Source organism: Xenopus tropicalis, chromosome 6 (assembly GCF_000004195.4).
Source record: "Xenopus tropicalis strain Nigerian chromosome 6, UCB_Xtro_10.0, whole genome shotgun sequence".
Lineage (NCBI taxonomy): Eukaryota > Metazoa > Chordata > Amphibia > Anura > Pipidae > Xenopus > Xenopus tropicalis.
Genome location: NC_030682.2, coordinates 70,262,148 through 70,283,847, shown reverse-complemented (window position 1 = coordinate 70,283,847; position 21,700 = coordinate 70,262,148). Strand labels below are relative to the sequence as shown.

Here is a 21,700-nt window from a genome sequence, read left to right as displayed (position 1 = left end):
TTTATAGTCTTTAAAAGTAGCTTCTGTCCCCTCCGACTTGTTGCTTTTAAATGCTTTCTTTTTTCTCTTTCCTAGTTGCTATCTTTTTAAATTTCTCCATTTTTGCCCAGTGGCATAACATTAAAAGGGTTCAATCCATTTGCAGTAAATGTTTAAGCACAGGCAGGACCGGCAGCAACCAGGATTGGTCATAAACAGGCCAAGATTCAATAGCCAAAATATCAGACAAACAGTGAAAAATAAGTCATCAATACAGTAAGGCTGTTAAAATGTACAACTGTAGGTGAAAAAAAATGATAAACCCCTTCTAGATTTTACATAAGAGAAAAGGCAATTTGTATTCTAAAGGGGTGTATTTACTAACAATTAGATTTTTCATGATTTGTGTTTTTTTCTACTAAAACTTGATCTATCTTTTGCATTAAAAAATAAATTTTTTGTTATTTTTAAAGCATCACTAATACAAAATTTTGCCATCTAGAAGTTGTTGAGGTCATGCAGAAGTCAATGGGAGTTGTCATAGGCAAATTGTAACAATCTTTATTTAATTGGTAATTTTAGAGGTTTTCAGCATTTTTTCATTTTTAATTCCACAAAGATTTATAGGGAATCATAAAAACCACACAGAATTTTCATTTTCGTTCCACATTTTAATTCAATCATGCTTTTTCAATTTGGATCTTTTAATAAATGACTACACATTTGTGGTTTTAGTGGAAATTAGTTTATTTGTGGTTTCAAAAAACACTAAAACCACTAATAATCAGAATGTTGATAAATCTGCCCCTACATTTATACATGTATTTAGGTACTAAAGATTTGTATTATATGTTAGAGTGAATTACATATTTTCTAGGTAATCTACAGTTCTCAGGAAGTCATTCAGAATAAAATAAATTTTAATCTATCATCTAAGATGAAAATGATGATTTGGACTCTCAAAAATTAAATGTGCTTATTGCGTTATTTTTTCAGCTTAGAAAAGACATGATCACTGGTGAGCACGAAGGTCAGATTCAAACGCAAACTAACTGAACAGTTATGTCCCATATTGCGCCCTCCTCAAGTCACTGATTGGTTACTGACTGCTAACAGCTGAGAGAGCTGTAAAAGAAGAAGTAGTGCTCTGGCCATTATGTTAGACATCTGCTCATTCCAACTTTTATAGATTAAATTCTTGCCTAACTATATTAAAAACATTATTTATTTTGTGCAGTCTATCTATTTTGCCTATTTTAATTTTTACACTGAACTGCTCTTTTAAGATCACAATATCCTGGAATGCTATAAAATTGCTGGAATAATGGATTCCCAAATTGTAAATTCAATGCCAGACAGAGTGCAACTGAGTATGGCAAATGTAGGACAGGAAAAATTAAGGCATTAATAATGTTTCTTGATTTGTCGATTCTATTGCATACATTTTATACTGAAACTAAGCATATAACATTTTGTCTTGTGTGCTGGCAGCAACAGCTGTGCATAAAAAGTGTGCGAAAGTTATTAGAGAGCAGGATCAGGGATTCACTATTCAATTTAGTTCAAGTTTTTCTATTTTATATAAATATTTGATTTTTTTTTTATTGTTTGGTTTTAGTTTGTGTAAAATTGAAACTACTTAAGAACATCTAAACTGACTAAGCTGCTGTCTAGGCCAAGGAGGCCATTTTCCCACCTTGAATACTTTTGTACAGTCTTAAACTTGATTGAAATGAAAATTGGTTTTTACAATGTTTATGGTTATTATTAGTATTACAATTATTGGTTACATTAGCATTACATGTAAGGCACCCATGTTTGTTAATATATGTTATGTATGTATGTATGTATGTATGTATAACTTTATTTATAAAGCGCTGTACAGTAGAATACATTAATATAAACAGAGGTATTAAAATAGATAAATACAAAGTATTACAATAAGCACAAATAAATACAAGATACAGTTGCAATAAGTTAAGAGTCAAAGACACAAGAGGATGGAGGTCCCTGCCCTGTAGAGCTTACAATCTATATGGGAGGGTAACTTACAGACACAAGTAGGCAATATAAGGGCTGTAGGTCACAGTGGGTGACATTACAATATAAGTGCTAGTTCCCTGGTCAGGTTATAGTTTATTTATACCCTTCACAACAATGCTATTTATGTATTGTATTGCATAAGCCCTGGAACTTGATGGAAATTTCCTTCTGTTTAATTTCTATTAGAGGTTAAAGGAGAAGGAATGGTAAAAACTAAGTAAAGTATGGTAAAGATTTCTGCAGAATAATATTGTGTTCTAGCTTGCACTAATTTGGCTACTCTATTGGCAGTAAAATGTCAAAATGACTTTCCTTCAAAGAAAACAATGAAACTGGTTAAAATATAAACCTTTTATTAGGAATGTGAGCTCTGCTGGAGAGGAGGCACGTAGGCGAATGAGGGAGTGTGATGGATTAACTGATGCATTACTGTATGTCATCCAGTCTGCACTTGGAAGCAGTGATATAGATAGTAAGGTGAGTTTTTTCTCCTAAACTTTATGCTGTTGTTGTTTTTGATGCCTTGGGGACTTTTTTTTTTTTTTTTATTCCAATACATTTTTATTGATTCAAGTAGACAGAAACAGGTACAGGTACAGGTACAGTTATGGTCGCTAACATTGATACTTACCGAAATGCTATGTTATATTAAGGAAACCTTTTCTGTACATATGTACAGAAAAGGTTTCCTTAATATAACATAGCATTTCAGTAAGTATCAATGTTAGTGACCAAAAGCGTAGTATGTAGTCTGTGTATATGTATATCAGGCAGGCTCATAGTGCCTTACTAAGATGATAAGATGAATAATAGACCGTTAAACAAAAAATAGTATTGAAGGACAAGGAAAGGCTAAGTCACTTGGGGGTGCCTGCGCAGTAGAGTGAAAAGCCGACTTCTCTGTTAAAGTTCGGCTTTTCACTCTACTGCGCGTGCACACGCGATCGAAACAGGAAGGAGGAAGCGCTGCAGGTACCCCGGGCTGGTGCTGTTCTCTCTGAACAGGGGCACCAGCCCGGGGTACAAGGTAGGCGATTCAAGTCACTTGCGGGTGCCTAACATTTTAGCACCCCCAAGTGACTTTGCCTTTCCTTCTCTTTTAAATATATACAACAGACAGGTTGTGTATCTTGATTTACATTAAGGAAAAATCGGGGGATTTTAGCCTTTGTTGCTGATCTATGTGCCTTGGGGACTTTTCTCAGAAAAGGTGTATTATATAATAAAACTATTAAAAAAATTAGACTTTTGCTTTGATAAATGTTGAAATTTTATGCAACAACCATGCATTTTTCACTGAATTGCTTAGTTACTAGGCACTAGTACCACATACCACAATGGCATGACACTAAACGTAAACAAGCCTTTATACATTTTATATGTGGTAGCTGGTAACATTAACACCATTAAAGCTATAACAGCACCTCTTATATTCTTGTTTCATCTGTATATGACTAATATATATTTAACTTAAAATGTGTAAATTAAATTACGTACTACTTACCCCCAAAATGACAGTCAGACCTGTTCCTGAATCAAGACTGTACTGGGAATTACATTTTGGAACCCTTTTTGTAATTTTATTTTGAAACTGTCTTTTTTCAGTCTCAAGGAATGCACAGATCTACTGGTAAAATATGCACTAGAGAGTTTGTTGTTTGGTTCCTTTATATATTTATAAATGGTAAAATACCCTTTATTAACGTAGTCTATGGAGTTCATTGGTGGTTACTGTCACGGACCTCCTAGGATGATCCTGCTTGTCCATTACTTACTTAAAACATGGAAGAATTTACATAATTAATGTTAGTGGAAATGATAAAGAAAGTCTATACAACTGAAACTTACATTGTGCTGAGAATGGTTGCTGGCTTCCTGTATGCACAACTGTAATCCCCACTACATCTTATCAGTTAGCAGCACATTTAATTTCCCTCATTGCTGAGGCATGCTATTTAAAAATGGAAAATGACAATGGGGTACTTGTAGCTAATAAAATCAGCTGTAGCAAGCAATAGCAGGATAGACCAGCAAGGTATTGTTCTTTATTAAGAAGGGGTGCTCACCAGGAATTGTGATTATTATGAAGAAATATATGTGCAACACCATAAATTTGTATTCAGTATTAATTATTTTGTTCATTATCCTTTCTACTCTTTAAATATGAAATATCTAGATACTAAGCTAAAAAGCAAATCAGTTTTCTATAAGCCAGTGTTGCTTTATCTAGACATAAAAACACTTTGGAAAAAATGGTGATTTTTGAAGTAAAGTAAGACACTGCAGAGAAAAACTACCAAAACAAATTAGAATATATGCATTGAAACTACTCCTGTAGGCTTTCAAAGCATTACCTAATACAAGCAATGATTTTCATGGATATTGCAAATTAAAATCAAAGGAACTACATGGCCCTTTGGATCTAGGTCATTGCTTATGTTAAGCATTAGAGAATTCTTCTGCTATCTTAGAGATGTTTTACGTCTGTCGTTTTTTCCTATGGCATGCACCAATTTTAATAGAGTTCTTATTCACAGATGGATGCAAAAGAAAGCTGTTTCTTTACATTTCAGCCTTGTGCACATGGTGTATATATATATATTTTGCTTTTTTGTTTTTCTTGAAGACCGTAGAAAACTGTGTGTGTATTTTGAGGAATCTCTCATACCGATTAGCTGCGGAAACATCTCAGGGACAGCAGATGGGGACAGATGAGCTTGATGGATTGCTTTGTGGGGAAAATAATGGCAAAGACACTGAAAGTTCAGGATGCTGGGGAAAAAAGAAGAAGAAAAAGAAATCGCAAGACCAGGTAAGAAATAATTTTCAGGTCATCTCTGTTAAGAAAACAAATTAAAGATCCACAATATCTCTTTAATTCTGGGTTGCAGAATTAACTTAAAAATAATCCTTTAGTATTCACCAGTAAGTGTTTCAGCTGGCACTTATATCCGTGATGTTACAAGCTGACTGCAGCCATATGCACTTTTAACAAAGTTGTTCAAGTTCCATGTTTTACTCATACTTAATAGCTGTAGGTTTTAGAGAAAAGGGTGACAAGAAAACAATCTGGCTCATTTTTTATGTTAGTCATTATCTGCCTCTTAAAATTAATTTGGTACAATATCTTTTCTTAATCCTAGTAAGAATTACTGTAAGTGGTTCATTTTGTTTATTGCATCTTAAAAGATGACATAAGTGCAAATATTGGTGCGGTTTGGCATGTTTTCCCTGTTCCATAATGGAAAATAATTTACTACAATTACAGTATTTATGACTGTTACAATCAGGTGAATAATTACTGCTTCTTGGTTAATTGCAGGTATCTGGTGGCTGCAAGGGAAGGGGCAGTATATGGGCTTGGGCCTAGATTATTTTCTAATGTATATGATTCAGATAGCAATATGGAGCAGATATTGGTGCAACATGCAGAGAAAGACCTGTACATACCATTTAGTAAAGGCAGATCTTAGGTATAGGATTCCCTTGTTCTTGCACGTTCTGAGCCTTTGCACCAAAGCACATTGCACCAAAGGGGGCAAATTATTCCTAAATGCTAGTACAGATAAGCACAAGTAGGCACAACTAGTACTGTGCCAAGTGATTGTAAATTAAACTCCTATTTGTTATGCCATGTCTACATTAAAAGTCAGTTATATACACCTAATGGGCACTAAACTGACTGCAGAATTACAGTTCTATATTTTACAATGCTTTAGTCAAATTACACTTAATTAAATTATGTCATTTACACAGATGCTGCATTAAGACACAGCATTAAGACAGATTTCTTATTTTAGTTTTATAATTTACTATTTAAAATCACATTAGGAAACCTCCCAAATTCATTGTACTGTTTCTCTAAATGGAAGTTGCTTTGTTTTTTTTTTCTTTCAGTATTTAAATATGTATTTACAATGCTATTGGTCAGTTATGGACATTCACTTGAGCAAGGTTAGGGCATCATTTTATAGAAATTCTCTACTTAATCTTTTGTACTGTGTAACTATCTGCAACATGATAATTGATGAATATTTTTTGTAATTTTTCCTCTCATAGTGATAACTCTGTGTTGAACTATATTTTAAAAGAGAACAGTTCCTTTTCCATTTTTTTCCTAAACCAGTTGTGTGCTAAATGTTTCTAAACAAGATTTTACTATTTACAAAAATTGTATTGTAGATAAAAACTATGAATGCAAAAATGTATTGGTACTGTATGGCTAAACTATTAAACATACTTTTTCTCAGTGGGATGGAGTTGGCCCTCTTCCTGATTGTGCGGATCCACCAAAAGGGATACAAATGCTATGGCATCCTTCAATAGTCAAACCCTACCTCACACTTCTCTCTGAGTGCTCAAATCCCGACACGTTAGAAGGTGCAGCAGGGGCATTACAAAACCTAGCTGCAGGAAGCTGGAAGGTAAGGTCTTTAGTCATTTATATTTATTAAAAATAAAACAAGTCAAGTTATACCACAGCATTTAAAGACCTGTACATTGAACTGCCTTCATTATAAAAGAGAATTGCAGCTACATTAAAGGAAAAGTAAACCCACAAAACAAAGTAATATAAAATTACCCACAATGCTCTTCTTAGCACTTGTGCAATAGATATTATTTTTTCTTCTTGTTTCCAAGATATTACCAGTATTAAAAATGCTAATATAATGAATTTGACACAACCTGCAGCTTATTTCAGTGGGCTCTTTACAGTAAGAGAAAATAAAGGTGTGAAAAAAGAAAAGTGTGAGGTTGCTTGGAACTGACAAGAGATTACTCGTATGACTTAATTTTAATATTACAATGAGATTACCACCTGTCTTTTCTCAGGTAACACCCCCATAGGTTCTAAGGGGGATTCAATGAATACACAAATGTTGTGCTGCGCATAATTGTTATGTATATAATTGCTATATCTTGTTCTTTTGGGGATAGAACTGTGTAGTGTGCTTGTGCATAGGTTTATATCACTTACCTTGTTTGCTGGAATAGTTACTAAGGACAACTTTTATTAATAACTTCATTATCTGTTACATTTGAGCTATCAGGCAGTGGCCCTTTTTTCTCATGTGCCCGAGTGGGAGGAATTAATTCCCTGATAGACATCTGGACGCCAATGAAACATGAATGACTGCATCAGACAAGGAAACGCACAAGTTGACATAATAATTACAGGAGCATTTAATCATCCCACTGCCGGGCATTTTCATGTTCTTCATAGCCACAAAACAAATCAAACAATTAATCTTCCCATTGCTCCTGGGTTAGATGCACTCTGAAAATACCATAAGGCTGTCAGTCATTTTTTTAAGGTTCTTCATAGCCACAGAGCATATTACGCATTATAACATTAAAGAAACTTCAAAACGAATTGATCGACTAATCTGAACAGATTTGCAGAATATTGCAAAATTATCATTACCTCTCCACTTCACTATTCAGAAATCTATAAAAACTTGTTGCCAGGAATGTGAAAAAATATGTGCAATGAATTAAAATAAAATCAGTTGGGGATTGATATTTATAAACATTTATAAGAGCTGTACAAAACATTTTCACCCTTTTTGATGGAGGCTTTGAAGGCAATACAGCCAAGAGGGAAAAGCTTACCAATATTTTCACCAAGGTTTCTTGACAACTGGAGATATTACAGTATTAGAGAAATTTTGGATGGCAAATGGCCTCTACTTGTAGGTATAAGAGGTAATCGTACACTGCAAAGAACAAATCCACATTCATTCTGATGTCTTATTGTTGAGCCCAAACTGAACTTTAGGAAAAAGTTAAAAGTTTACACCCTATGGGGCACATTTACTAATCCACGAATCCGAATCACAAATGGAAAAAAATCGCATTGGAAATGAAAATTTTGGAAGATCGCAAATATCACGAAATTGCTTACGAAAAAATCATATTAGTCACGATAATATCGTATTGGCGATCCGAAAGTCACGAAATTTTCGTACTGAACAATTGTAAACAGCTGTAAAACCTTTCCGAATTTTTGGGGGAAAAGTCCGAAAAAGTCGTGCGGCGTACGAAAAAGTCGTGCGGCGTACGAAAAAGTCGTGCGGCGTACGAAAAAGTCGTGCGGCGTACGAAAAAGTCGTGCGGACGCCCGAAAAAATCTGCGAAAATACGCTCGGAGCGTTCGTGCTTTTGTAAATGTGCCCCTAAATGTGTAAACAAAATTCTTATTTGTATAAATACTGTCTCAGTGGCATAACTTATAGGGGCTTGAACAGAGTGTCTGTTATGGGCAGATTAGTGGAGGTTAATTACCGGTCCCACATCATGGAATCATTTCTTGCCACACACTTACACATGTGTGTGACCCATCATGCACTTTCATCTCAAATTGCAAGCATGCAGTGGGGGTGCTTGAAACATTTATTTGCAGGGAGGGACCTGGGCACAAGGAGTAACACCCCTGTACCCTGTATTTAGGGTTATACTAAGTGCACTGTAATAGTAATTCTTGAGTTTGCAAGTGATTATATGTAGATTCTTTGGGTTGAAAAATAGTTAATCAAGTTCAAACCCTCCAAATCATATCAAACGATACTTGTAATGACTCTCAAGAATGTACCCCTAAATGCAATTAGTAAGCTTTTGCATAACTTGCCCACCATAGATATCAGATGTACAGGCCTATATCCTCAGAGTCATAGGTATGATACCTTTTTATTATTATTAGTATTGCTTTTATGGGTAATTTGGGTGTTTTCTAATGTATTTTTTATGATACATCATATTAATAAATTATTTACTAGAGGACAGTCTCCTTAATATTCTCATATTTATATGATGGACTAGCAAATGTTGACATATTAAATGACTTGATCTAGAACTTTTTAACATGATCACAGAGGGTATATTGTGTGTACTCGATTTGGTTTATATACAAATAATTAGCATTTACAAAAATATGCTCTTGACAGACACATCTTTTTTGTTTTAATTACTGAGAAGCTACAAGTTTCAGGTATTTACTTTATAGTTAGTAAGCCTTTCTAGCTTACTTTGTATGAGGGCACTTCCTGTAATGGGTAACAGTATTTCTGAACTATTCTCGAATTTTGTCTGGCAATTTGATTTGTGCCTTCTCTAATGAATTCAATTTCCCTTACTGACACAGTTTTGTTGAAGTAACATCAAATATGCTAGACTATGGCATTTGAACATGTCTTCCTTGTAATGAATGCAATTCCTCTGCAAGGAAAGATATCTGACTTTCTTTAGAGTCTGCTCTCACAATCAATTTTAAATAGTGCAAAAATAGCGCTTAACCATGCATTAGCCTTTATGTAATGCTGTAGACTCATTATTACATATTATTATGTAGGGGTTTACCAAAAATGGGCCCTTAGGACAGACACCCCTAGGACAGGCCACAGGGTGGTGCTAGTTACTGGGACACTGGGATGACTGGGTCCTAAATAGTTAACAGGGAGTATCCCTGCAGTTCGGGTTGCAGCCACAAGGTGGCAGGCTATATAAAGTGATGCAGCCATGTGCTGGAGGCCAGACATTTTAGTCCAGGGACTGCTCCAGTGAAGGAGTACCCCTGGCACCGTTTAGAGATAGTAGTTCTGTGATAGACCACTCTAGGGGGCTGATTTACTAAGACACGATTTTGAATCCGAATTGGAAAAATTCTGATTGGAAACGAACATTTTGCGACTTTTTCGTATTTTTTGCAATTTTTTCGGCGTCTTTGCGATTTTTGCGTAAAAACGCAAGTTTTTCGTAGCCATTACGAAAGTTGCGCAAAGTCGCGTTTTTTTCGTAGCGTTAACACTTGCGCGCAAAGTCGCACCTTTTTCGTAGCGTTAAAACTTAAAAGGCGCGACGTTTCGCGCAAGTTTTAACGCTACGAAAAAATCGTGACTTTGCGCAACTTTCGTAATGGCTACGAAAAACTTGCGTTTTTACGCAAAAAACGTAAAGACGCCGAAAAAATCGCAAAAAATACGAAAAAAATCGTAAAATTACCGATCATTACGAAAAAAGCGCAATCGGACGCATTTGGCCCGTTCGTGGGTTAGTAAATGTGCCCCTAGGAGTGCTATGTAGGACACCAAGTTAGAATGGGTGGATATTGCCCCTCCAGGAGTGGTAGTGGGGTTAAGACCCCCCAGCATTACATCTGCTGGAGTGCAGGGCACAAAGAGGCTAGGTAGGTGGACCAGGTCACCGCTAGTCAAGGAGTCCAGATCTGAGGGTGCCTAGGCGAGAGTACCGGGGTGGGTCCCTGTGGTGACGCTGCCTAGCGTGAGTAACGGGGTGAACTCTAAGAGAGAGTGTCTCCTGGCGAGAGTACCGGGGAGATCAACTAGAAGGGAGCACTTGGCGGGAGTATCGTAGGTTACCCCACAGGAAAAGGGTCTCAATGAGAAGTAAGGAGTATATGCCCTGCTGTGTGTGAATTGTATGCCACTCCTGGAGAGGTCCTGCTCATAATAAACGACATTCATCTGATTCATCACAATCCGTGTATCTGGCTCTTTCCTGCACAAGGGATCACCTACCTGCTGGTAAGCAACTACCCCAAGGGAGGGGCAAGGTACCAGGAGTTTTGTGGATCCCAGGCAGAGGTACTATTGAAACATTAAGTTCCCAGGGGGTGGATTATAGTTCCACAAGATCATCCCTGGGTGGAGGCACGCCTTTAAGGGAGAAATCCTTGTTAATCCCCATAGTAAGCGGGGGCTCAGGACTCCTGTAGTGCCAAACCAGAGAAATCAGCAGGTAGCAGCACTGAATCCGCAAAAGTGGGCTACAATTACATAATATTTGAATTGTACCACTACTAAAATGATATAACTATAATATTGGCGCAAGTCCTTTCAGTTTGTATATTTAGATGAGAGGAAATACAGTGAATTTAGCTGCACAGAATCAGTTATTTTAAAGAAGTGGTTCACTTTTTCAAATTGAAGTACATTGCAAATATGATTCTTTTTAGGTTTACAATCAGTACGTGCAATATCATTTTTTGCCTTTGCATCCCCTTTAAACCTGACACCTGCAGATTTTGGAGCACTGGCCTGTGCCATGAAATGTCTGGAGTTGACTCTTACAAACAGATGTTGAATAAAAAGTTGATTTGTGTAGTTATTTCTTTTTATTATTATTTAACAACTAAACTCTAGTCAAGATGTTGCGGACATGCCAAAAGTTGCACACGTCAGACTTTTTGAATGATGAGAATTTTTCATCATTTCAATAATTTTTCAGCAGTTTTGCAAATTTTTCAGTGAAACAAAACTGGGCAGCTTTGCTTATCACTACATGCAGTCTACTGGTAGTGTCTACAAGAAACATACTTTGGAAATCTTGTGCATTCTGGAAATCAAATTGTTCAGTGGAGCCCTGTCATTTTCCGTATGACAGATACTGTTAATTGCAAGATTTGAGATGATTTTCAGAAATTTCATTAGAAAAATTCTAACTTAAGGAAAGTTTTACAGTATGAAGTAGAACGTTGCATTTACCTGTTTTGGATTCATCAGAAAGTGTACTTTCTGAAATTATGTGGTGCCCTATGGCAAATCTAATATAAGTAAATTGTTTTACTTTGCAATCTATAGTGCATAGATTTTTGATCTATATAAGATCAAACATCTCCATAAATGCACATATTTGGTATTGACTGCTTTAGGAGACTTGACAGTTACTAAATTAAGTGTGTTTTAGTGCATAAAATTGGTTTCTGTTAGATATTCCTAGAGTATAAAAAATATAAATGTTTTTATCACTTTGGTATTGATCCCTATATCTTGTTACAGAAGTTGAATTACACATAACAAATTTAGAAAGCTAAGTGCTTTACTGTTTTCCTAGGTAAACTAAGAGTCCCTTGTACTCTGAAAATGCCCTTAAAAGGGACCTGTCACCCAGACATAAAAAGCTGTGTAATAAAAATCCTTTTCAAATTAAACATGAAACCCTAATCCCTTTTTTTATTAACTCATCCATTCCTATTATAAAGGCATTTAAAAATCCTAGCTGTCAATCATATATTGACTGCCCCTTCAGGCAGACAATTACTTTCACTTTCCATTCAGTACTCACTTTCCCCCTCCTCACCATCTAGTTGTGTAGCCAGTGCCTGAGCATGTGCATCAGGTCCCATTCTGGTACATACGCAAGATGTTGGGGTGATAGAAATAAGAGTGTCCACAAAATGGCACCTGCCTGCCGACTGTGGTTTCAAGACTGAAGGAAACAAGATTTATATTAGTGCTCCCTTTAAAATGTATGCTCTTGCGAGCAGGGCCCTCCCCCTAGTGTCTCTGATCCTCATCCAATGCAACTGCAAACCATTTTTGTGAATTGTTTATTTGTACATGTTAACTGTTATGTCTTTTGTACCCCTCTCTTTTGTAAAGCGCTGCGTAAATTGATGGCGCTATATAAATAATAATAATTATATAGTCAAGTGAAGTTTATTTTGCTTTACAAACACCATAGAAAAGACCTACAAATAATATCCAAACTTCCCATGTGCCACAAAATGCGTCAAGCCAAGCTGGTGATATTTTGGTGACCTGAGATATTTTACCTGATTGGCGTGTGCTCCATGCTCTAGACTGATATTGGATATTGTGACGCCCATCCGGGTGTTGGTTGCATGTGTAGCACGCCTGGTGAACCGGTGAGTGCTCCTGTGTGTTCTGCTTACACTTAAATCAATAGACCATTGAAAATTCAGATAAAAGAATACAGGTTTCATGCTGAACTCAAATCTAAAAGGAGGCAGCTGTCAGTAGTAGAATCCTCAACTTCATATATACCAACCAGGAAATGCTTTACAAAGTGAGAGAACACACAAGGAAAACTTCTTCCAAGTGTAGCTTTTGTTATGTGATCACCAACTCTCAATAGGGTATTTTCATCAATAAATTAGTCAAGCTTTTTTAAGACACTGTTTTTGGAAATGGCCCTTTTGCTTTTGATGCACTTGAGCTCTTTAGCATAGGTTTCTTTCTGTACATTTAGTAGAATGACATTTCTGTATGTTCGTTTTGACAGTAGTGCTAGCCTTTGCAATTGTTGGGAGTTGAAAATAAATCTTTCTTGAAGAACTGCACTATACAAAGTAGACAGGTAATAGATCTGACTAGAGACTTCCAAGAAGAGAATCTCTTGAAGCAATGGGACCCCAGGTGAATACTTGTAACATCAGTGTAGAGAGCAGACACTTGTGGTCGAATCTCTGGGTCAGTTATTGTGTCAACTGGTTCATACACATCATCAGGGTAATTCTGTTCAGATGTATACAGGAATTCTTTCAAACAAGCTGCCGGTATGGCTCTTTTTACATAATCTGCTGTATTTCGGTCTCAAGGTACATAGTGCCATTGTTTTGCATGTGTTGATCTCCACAGAATTCTGTTACTGACATAGACATATAAGCATCTATTTTCATTGCGGACATAGCCCAACACTACCTTGTTATTCAGCCTCACTTAGTTGAAGATCAATTCCTGAAGTGATGAGATCAGCCATTTCCACTGCTAACACAGCTGCACAAAGCTCTGGGTATAGTGTGTTCAGGCTGTAGCAAGTACCAGCATTCTTCTTTCTTTTTAACACAAGGAGCAATGACCATTCTAAAATATCTTTCTCATAAATGTAAAAAAGTGTTCCCTCATCTCTGGTTTCTTTTGAAGTGTGCGAGTGAGGGAAGTAAAATTCTCTGTTATTAGGAAGGCAGCATGTGGTTTGAAAGGAAGTGGAGTTACCCAGATGTTAGCATTGTCTTTACACACAATATCCATAATCTCCACGAAAATGTTGTCTTCTGTGCAAAGGGAAGGCTTTGCGGTCCTCTATGGACTTTTCTCTGAAGCCTCTGGTTTCAAAAGAGGGTGAGGCTTTTGGTGTAAGGGACACTGCTTTCCAGGGTCTTTGTTCTTTGTCTGCTCCTGAGAGCTGTCAGCAGATCCATGGAATCTGGAGAGGAAACATTAGTTCTGTGAACTGTTACTGCTGCTTTGCGAGTGTTACCTGGGTGTTAACTGGGGTCATTCCTCATCTTGGCTTGCTGGTATACACAAAAACAACAAGTCCACAAACACAGTGAAGGAAGGAAAAGTGACATTGTGAGCTTGTTTAAATTAAGACCCATGTGCCATCCACTGTTCTTGCAAGTTGTAGGGTAGCTTTTGCTCTATGGGGTTAACATCTTCTGGCTGTGTCAAGGAATGCAAGTCCTGGTAAGTCCCCTTTAGCTTTAGCAACCTAAAGTTCCATTAACAAGTTTTTATTAGCCTTTATTAGATATTTTAGGGAAATCATTCATTCTTTTGAGGAATCCATTCCCTATCACCTCTGCTAAGGTCTGTGCTAAATCATCTGGGTGGTTTATGTTGATCACCATGATCCTTTTGACATGCTCTGCAGATTACACAAAAATGCATTGACTTAAGTGGTTTTATTGGATATTACTATTGTGTCCTACTTTTTTTTTGTTTTTGCCCTGTAAACAATTTGTGCAATATTTTCATTTCGGGGGCATAGTTTGGTAAATCTATGCATATCATGCATCACACTGTCCAGTAGACCCCCTAGCATTTATATTTAGGATGTTTTATGGTGGTACATTACCAGCATTACATGTGGGGCATGTAATGGGGTAAAATGCAAGCTTTAAAATGATTTTGATTTTTAGAAATTTAATAAAAACGGCTATGTTTATCATAACTTTGCAGTTTGGAGAAAAAATATATTTCCCATTACCCATTTGGATTTGTATGAAATATATTGTTTTCTAGTGTAAACCTAACATTGGTGGAGTGTTTGGCCTTGAAATCCAAAGTATGCAGCTTTCTGGAGCAGTGCTTTGAAATTAGGTCGTGTACTGCTGGAAGTTTTTGACCTATACAAGTTATAGACCTATACAAGTTATAGAACTATACATATTTATTATTGGCATGTTTAGGATACATCAGACCAGGTCTGGACTGGGATTCAAAATAGATCCTGGTAAAACAGAGGCCAAACAGGCCCCACCAGCCCACTAAATAGTGACTGTGTATGACATCTTACAGCAACCCCTCTGGCATTTGCTAGAACCCACAGACTGCCAATCCGGGTCTGCATCAGACTTTCCAAATCAGATGCATTTTTGTGCATAAAATAAATGATGTAACTGTAGCATATTTTTCAAGCTTAGGTTGTTTTAAAAAAAACTATATATACTGTAGTTTTCATAGGTAAACTAAAATTCCCCTTAAAAAATGCCCCTAAAGTAAAAGAGCATAACATTTTCCAAAACTGTCTGGCAATATAAGTACCAGAAGGGCATACAATTAGTGGGAGAATGCTTTGCATTCAGCATAAGGAAGTGATTTTGTGACATCACAGCAATGTGTTGCCACTCTCTCTTGAGCTCTTGAACTGGCTGTCAGAGAAAGGATCCAAACAGTCTGTAATATTATTTAAAAAATAAGTAATTTATTAATAATAATTTAGTAATAATAACTTAGTAAACAAATATATTTGAGAATATTATTTTCAGCATATCTTTCCATTTGGGCAATATGATTTTCATGGTACTTCACCTTAAAAAAAAAAATCAAGTTAATAAAGCCTGATCATCCCTTTTGAATCTGTAAATGTGTAAAGGTGCAGGCAAACTGTAGTTTTTTTGTATGCTGAATTATATCTTCAACAATTTTTTTCTGTGAATGTAATAGATTAGCATTTTCCTTCAAAGCGGTGCTATTCCTTTGAATAAACTTTGTTCACCATTAGACAGTAGCACTGCATGTTTTTGCTTTAAATGTGTGCATCAGTGTTCAGAAAGTGAATATTAATTACCTATTCATTTTCATTTCTTTGCAGTGGTCAGTTTATATCCGTGCTGCTGTCCGCAAAGAGAAAGGCCTGCCTATACTAGTGGAACTTCTTCGTGTAGATAATGACAGAGTTGTGTGTGCAGTTGCCACTGCTTTACGAAATATGGCCTTAGATGTAAGAAATAAGGAACTGATTGGTAAGTACACTATCCAGTTTGCAACATAAATATCATTCAGTTTGTTTAATTCACATTACTTTGCCCATACAATAATTTTAGTAACTATCTCCATTGTAATCATATTAGTATTCTTAGATTCTGTAAAAAACACACATTTGCTTCAGTTGCATTTATGCTCAAAACAGACTCAAATTTGTGAGTTATAGTAGCTGTAAACACATCTGCGTCTTCAAGCCTCAAGTTAGAATAAATGCAAAATTTGAGGTTCTTACACAGAATTCTTTGTGCGCGCCACAATTTTTGTGCGTGCTGGTCTTAAAATTTGTGTGCACATGAGCGCACAGCTTATTGGGGGGGAGGGGAGGGGTACATTAACACATGTAATTAGATATTTCACCATAGAATAAAAAAACCTGTTGCATGATGTAAGCAATTTACAACGCTGCATGCAATGCTTGAGGAATACAGATGTAAATTTACAGAGGTAAAAGTAAGGAATTAAAGAACTGATTTCTCAAACAAGCATAATATTCAAGGCGTTCATGATGCTAAAATCTACAATTAGTATAGATATTGGTTTCAGTATAAATATATATATGTGCACTGGGGTTTACTTGGAGGGGTTAAACATGAGGGTCTTTTTATAACCCAATTTATCTATGTAACTATGTAACAGATGTTTGGAGAAATAAGGGGGGCTGCATCAAATATTATTTACTAAGGCGGGCCAAAAACAGTAACATCAAATGAAATTTAACAACAGTGAATAACGTGAAAAATTATTTACTCTGACTGTTTAATTTAATACATATATAAATAAATATATATATATATATATATATTCATTTTAGACACTGATATATATTTAAAGGATCATCACTTAAAAGTATGTGAATTTAATTTTTCATTTCACCACTTCGCATCCCAATTTTTCGGTAAGTAAATCTGCCCCTAACCTGCTATCATCTAATAATAATCAATCAGACTTATAGTCAGGGCCGGATTTCTGTTCTGGGCGCCCCGAGGCCGTCCCTGTTGGTCGCCTCCCCCCTCCACCTGTGCGCATGCTCGTACGCGACCCTCCCAGTGCACATGCACAAACGAGCGACACCCTCCCCCCCCCCCCCCCCCCACGGCCACGAGTGTGCATGTGCTCCTTTAATCTCCCATACGGAGCAGTGGGGAGAGGTCCCGACTGCTCCGTATGGGAGCCAAGATTTTAAAATTTTCTTGTGGCAGGGCGGCATGCCGCCCCTAAACTTCTGCTGCCCTAGGCCCGGGCCTTTGTGGCCTCTCCACAAATTCGGGCCTGCTTATAGTATTCTATAGGGTACAATTAAATTCAATTATTCATGTACCAAGGGGTAATTTAATCATCCATCTATCTGTCACAAAATCACAGGACTGCCCATTTGATCAATGATATTAAATTAAATCAGCAGCACAATGTGAGAACTGACAAAAATGTTATCATGGCAGGTTATATCTTTTAACTTTTTAATTTGTTAATTTACAGGGTTTTTTTAAAATTCTAATAAAATTTAAATAAAATTTTACCAAACTTGAATGCTTGATTATTTATTAAAAAAAAATCTAAACAAAAAATGCTTTCAATAATACTATAAAATTAAACTTGAATGCCTCTAATTTGTATTCTATATGTCATCTTCAATAGGTCTACAAAATCTCAAAATAATTGGAAAAATGTGAAAAATTGCCCAAAATTACATATTGGGGCAGAGTTGCTAATTTAATAAATTAGGGGGTAATAAATGGAGCAAAAAATACATACAGGCAAAACACAATTGCAAATTGCTTAAGAAAATCACTGTCAACATCATACTTATAGTTAATAGTAAAGTGCCCCTTTTTGAAAAGCAACTTTTTTATATGATGTATTTATTCATTCATGCATCATTTATTTATATCTGGTTCTGGCCTGATAAACTATACAAAGAAAAATAGCTATGTTTTGCCAATTGCTCTGCAACACAGTTCTATGTTCATGTTTTTCCAGCTCAGTGTAGTCAACAGTTGTCACAGGATATGGTACACAAAGGTTTAGTCAAAATTAATGTTAGGGTCAGATGGAGTACACCCTTGGATACTTAGCAAGCTTAGTTCAGTTTATGCCAAGCCACTATTTATTTTTCAGACCTGCTTTCATCTACCTGTGGATTGGAGAAAAGCTGTTGTAATTCCAAGATTTATGACAATTATAGGCACATAAATTTGATATCTGCGGTGGCCATGATATTTGAAGGATTATTAAGAAATAACATTCAAGATTATGTTCTGGAGAATTATAAGTAATAATCATCATGGCTTTATGAAGGATTGGCTCTGTCAGACAAAATTGATTGCTTTTAGTAAGAAGTTGGACAGTGGGGGTTCTGTGGATGTAATTTTTGATTTTACCAAAGCATTTAATAAACTGCCTCATAAAGGATCTTGTAAAGGGCCCAGTTAGGGAATTAGGGAATAGTTTTATAAGAACCAGAAGGTTTAGTAGTCAGGTCCCTTCTCTGATCAGAGTAGGTTAGAGCCCCAGGTTCCGGTGCCTGTTAGAGTCAGTCACCCCTGCTTAGTTAGTGGCCCAGTTCTACCCAAGAGGAGAACCAGGACTAAATATTGGGAACACTGAATAGATTTCCATCACCTGATTATAAATCTAATGTACTGGATCTTCTGGATGTCACACCTTGGATCACAGATAAGTGCGCACCAACATAAAGTGTACACAGGAATCAGGCCTGAACTCTCAGTTATATGTGGTGCACCACAGGGGTTAACAAATTGTATAACTGTATTGGTTTGTTCTTACTGATATTATTTGTACTTGTTCTCTTATGGTTTTCATTTACCTGTTCCAGTAAAATAGAGAGTGCTGCATTCACTCTCACCATAAATTCAGCAAGTGTGTCATTTCTACTTTGTACCAGGCTATTAAAGGAACCCATACCTTGCCCAGCTACCCAGAAGGTAACATCATTTGGTACAAATTGGTGGCAGCGTTGGTTACAATATACAGAATTATTTTCTGCATTACTTGTGCAATCTTCTGTTTTCCATTTTGCATTGTCTTATAACATGGAGGGAGAAAATCACCAAGCCAGTGTATTCCCTGACCCCCCAGTGTTAATACCAGAAAACCAATCCACTGAGGTCAGCTCTGCAGGGACTGGGAGTCAGATTCATAAACCAATTTTTAGGCCTCACCCATTTGATGGTGTCACTAGGGAGTGGACAGAGTGGCTTGAACAGTTTGAACTCACTTCTACTATTAACAGCTGGGATGAAGCTGCCCAGCTTCAGGTACTTAACTTTATGCTACAAGGGAAAGCCCTTAATAAAAAGCGAGAACCAGGTGAAATTGTTGCAGCATTTGGATATGAACTCCAGAAACTGGCAGTTAAAACTTTTCCTCATGCTACACCAGAGATGCACGACTCACTGGCCCTTGACCAGTTCCTCCAGCATGGAGTGAATAAAGAATTACGCATGCAGCTGAGACTGTTAAAACCAAAAACATTATCAGGTGCCATACAGAATGCAATTGAGCTAAAAATTCTGCATAAAATTGAGTCAGGAACCTCAGCAGTAAGTAGCAACTTCTCCCCAAGTACTGCTCAGCCTGTCATGGGCCCCTCTAACTGTGATGTCATGGAAGCTATTGACCAATTACGTTGTGAAGTCTCAGAATTGAAAGGGCTATCAGGAAATAAAAGATTTAATAGGCCTATAGATGGGCCTGACAGAGGTTACAATAGAAGTAACACAAAATGCTGGAAATGTGAGAGATTTGGCCATACCAAATATGAATGTAAATCACAAAAGGCCACACAATCCCCAAAGTCGGTAGCTTATTATCAGCCTTCTGGGGCTTACAATGGCAATAAACCTGACAGAGGTACTCTTCAAGCTGTAGGGTGCAGTTACTTTCTACCTATCCACATAGGAGACGTACCATGTGACCTTTTAATTGACTGTGGTGCGCAAGTTTCCATTATCCACAAGCGAGTTTGGGACCAGATTAACTCCAAAAACCCTCAAACAATGCAAACTTGCCATACCATGTTAACGGTTGCTAATGGTGGAGCCATGCATGTAATTGGTAAATGGAAAACAGTTGTAACAATTCAGAATTTGCACCTCGCAGTGGAATTTGTTGTTGCAAAGGATGCACTTCAAGACGCCCTGGCTGGTACTGATTTTTTACAACAGTATGCTGGAACTATTAACATAGCTGACAGATCTTGTACACTGATGGGCCGAAAGTTTTCCCTGATAGCTTCAGATGATGGGGCTCAAATTCAACGTGTGGTGGTTGATAAAAACACAGTTATACCACCCAGAAGTGAAGTCATTATTCCTGGAAAAGTGGAAGGCCAGCAATACTCTGGGAAGGCGGTTTTCCTAGAACCTGTCTATAATGACAAATCAGAGCTCATTATTGGGCGGTCTCTTGGTTGTAGTCAACATGGTCAAGTCCCTGTCCGAGTGGCAAATGTAACTTCGGAGCCCCAAGTTATGTATTCTGGTACCTTGTTGGGCATTCTGCACCATGATATTTCTGTGGCCCCTTCAAACCTTATTACCAATTTAAAGTCCGAACGTACAGACTACTGGCTTTAACTCTAGCCACAACAATCACTGCACCTGGACATCAGACCAGCTAAAGAACGAACTTGGACTTGACAATAGAGGGCTAGACAATTTCCAAATACAAAATCCTATTAATCTCTTAATGCAATATGAATGTGTTTTCAGTTCTGGAGACAATGACTTGGGATGCACTACAGCTGCACGTCATCACATTGACACAAGGCAGGCCCCTCCCATCCGTATGGGCCCAAGAAGGATCCCTATTCATTTTCAAAAAAACTTTGATGATCAGCTTCATGATCTTTGTTCCCGTGGATTGGTATCACCATCCTCCAGTCCATGGGCAGCACCAGTTGTATTAGTCAAAAAGAAAGATGGTGGGGTAAGACTTTGTGTGGACTATAGGAAGCTTAATGATATCACTGTCAAAGATGCTTATCCACTACCACGAATCGATGATACTCTTGATCTTTTGTCAAATGCCAGGTAGTTTTCTACCCTAGACCTTACAAGTGGATACTGGCAAGTGGAGGTGCACCCTGCTGACAGACACAAAACAGCATTTGTTACTAGTCATGGACTGTTTCAGATTAATGTCATGCCATTTGGGCTCTGCAATGCCCCAAGTACATTTCAGAGATTGATGGACATTGTACTGGCTGATTTGCAAGGGACTGCTTGCCTTGTTTACCTGGGTGACATTATTGTGATTGGCAGAACATTGGATGAACACCTGCAGAGATTGTCCTGCGTGTTGCAAAAATTAAAGGAAGCTAACCTGAAAGTGAAGCCATCCAAGTGTAAATTATTCTGTGAAAAGGTCCGCTATCTGGGACATGTTATTTCATCAGCAGGTGTGGAGCCAGACCCAGAAAAAGTCACCACTATTACCCAATGGCCTGTTCCACAAAATATAAAGGAATTACGCAGTTTCTTAGGGCTGGCCTCCTATTACAGGAAATGTATTGAGGGATTTGCACATATTGCTGACCCCCTGCACAAATTAGCTGAGAAAGGTGCAAAGTTCATATGGAGCAAGGCCTGTGGAGATGCATTTTTGGAATTAAAACGACGCTTATTGTC

General features: G+C 37.2%; 1 protein-coding gene across 12 annotated transcripts in view; it reads left to right on the top strand.

Annotated features, from left to right (window-relative positions):
- ctnnd2 (catenin delta 2) overlaps positions 1-21,700 on the top strand; it is a 494,372-nt gene that overhangs the window by 419,671 nt on the left and 53,001 nt on the right. For all 12 annotated transcript variants that reach the window (XM_031903685.1, XM_031903679.1, XM_031903678.1 and 9 more), the window contains 4 exons: positions 2,382-2,499; positions 4,649-4,834; positions 6,273-6,446; positions 15,880-16,030. In XM_031903685.1, coding sequence (XP_031759545.1) covers positions 2,382-2,499; positions 4,649-4,834; positions 6,273-6,446; positions 15,880-16,030 — 629 coding nt within the window. The remainder of the gene's footprint in view (positions 1-2,381; positions 2,500-4,648; positions 4,835-6,272; positions 6,447-15,879; positions 16,031-21,700) is intronic.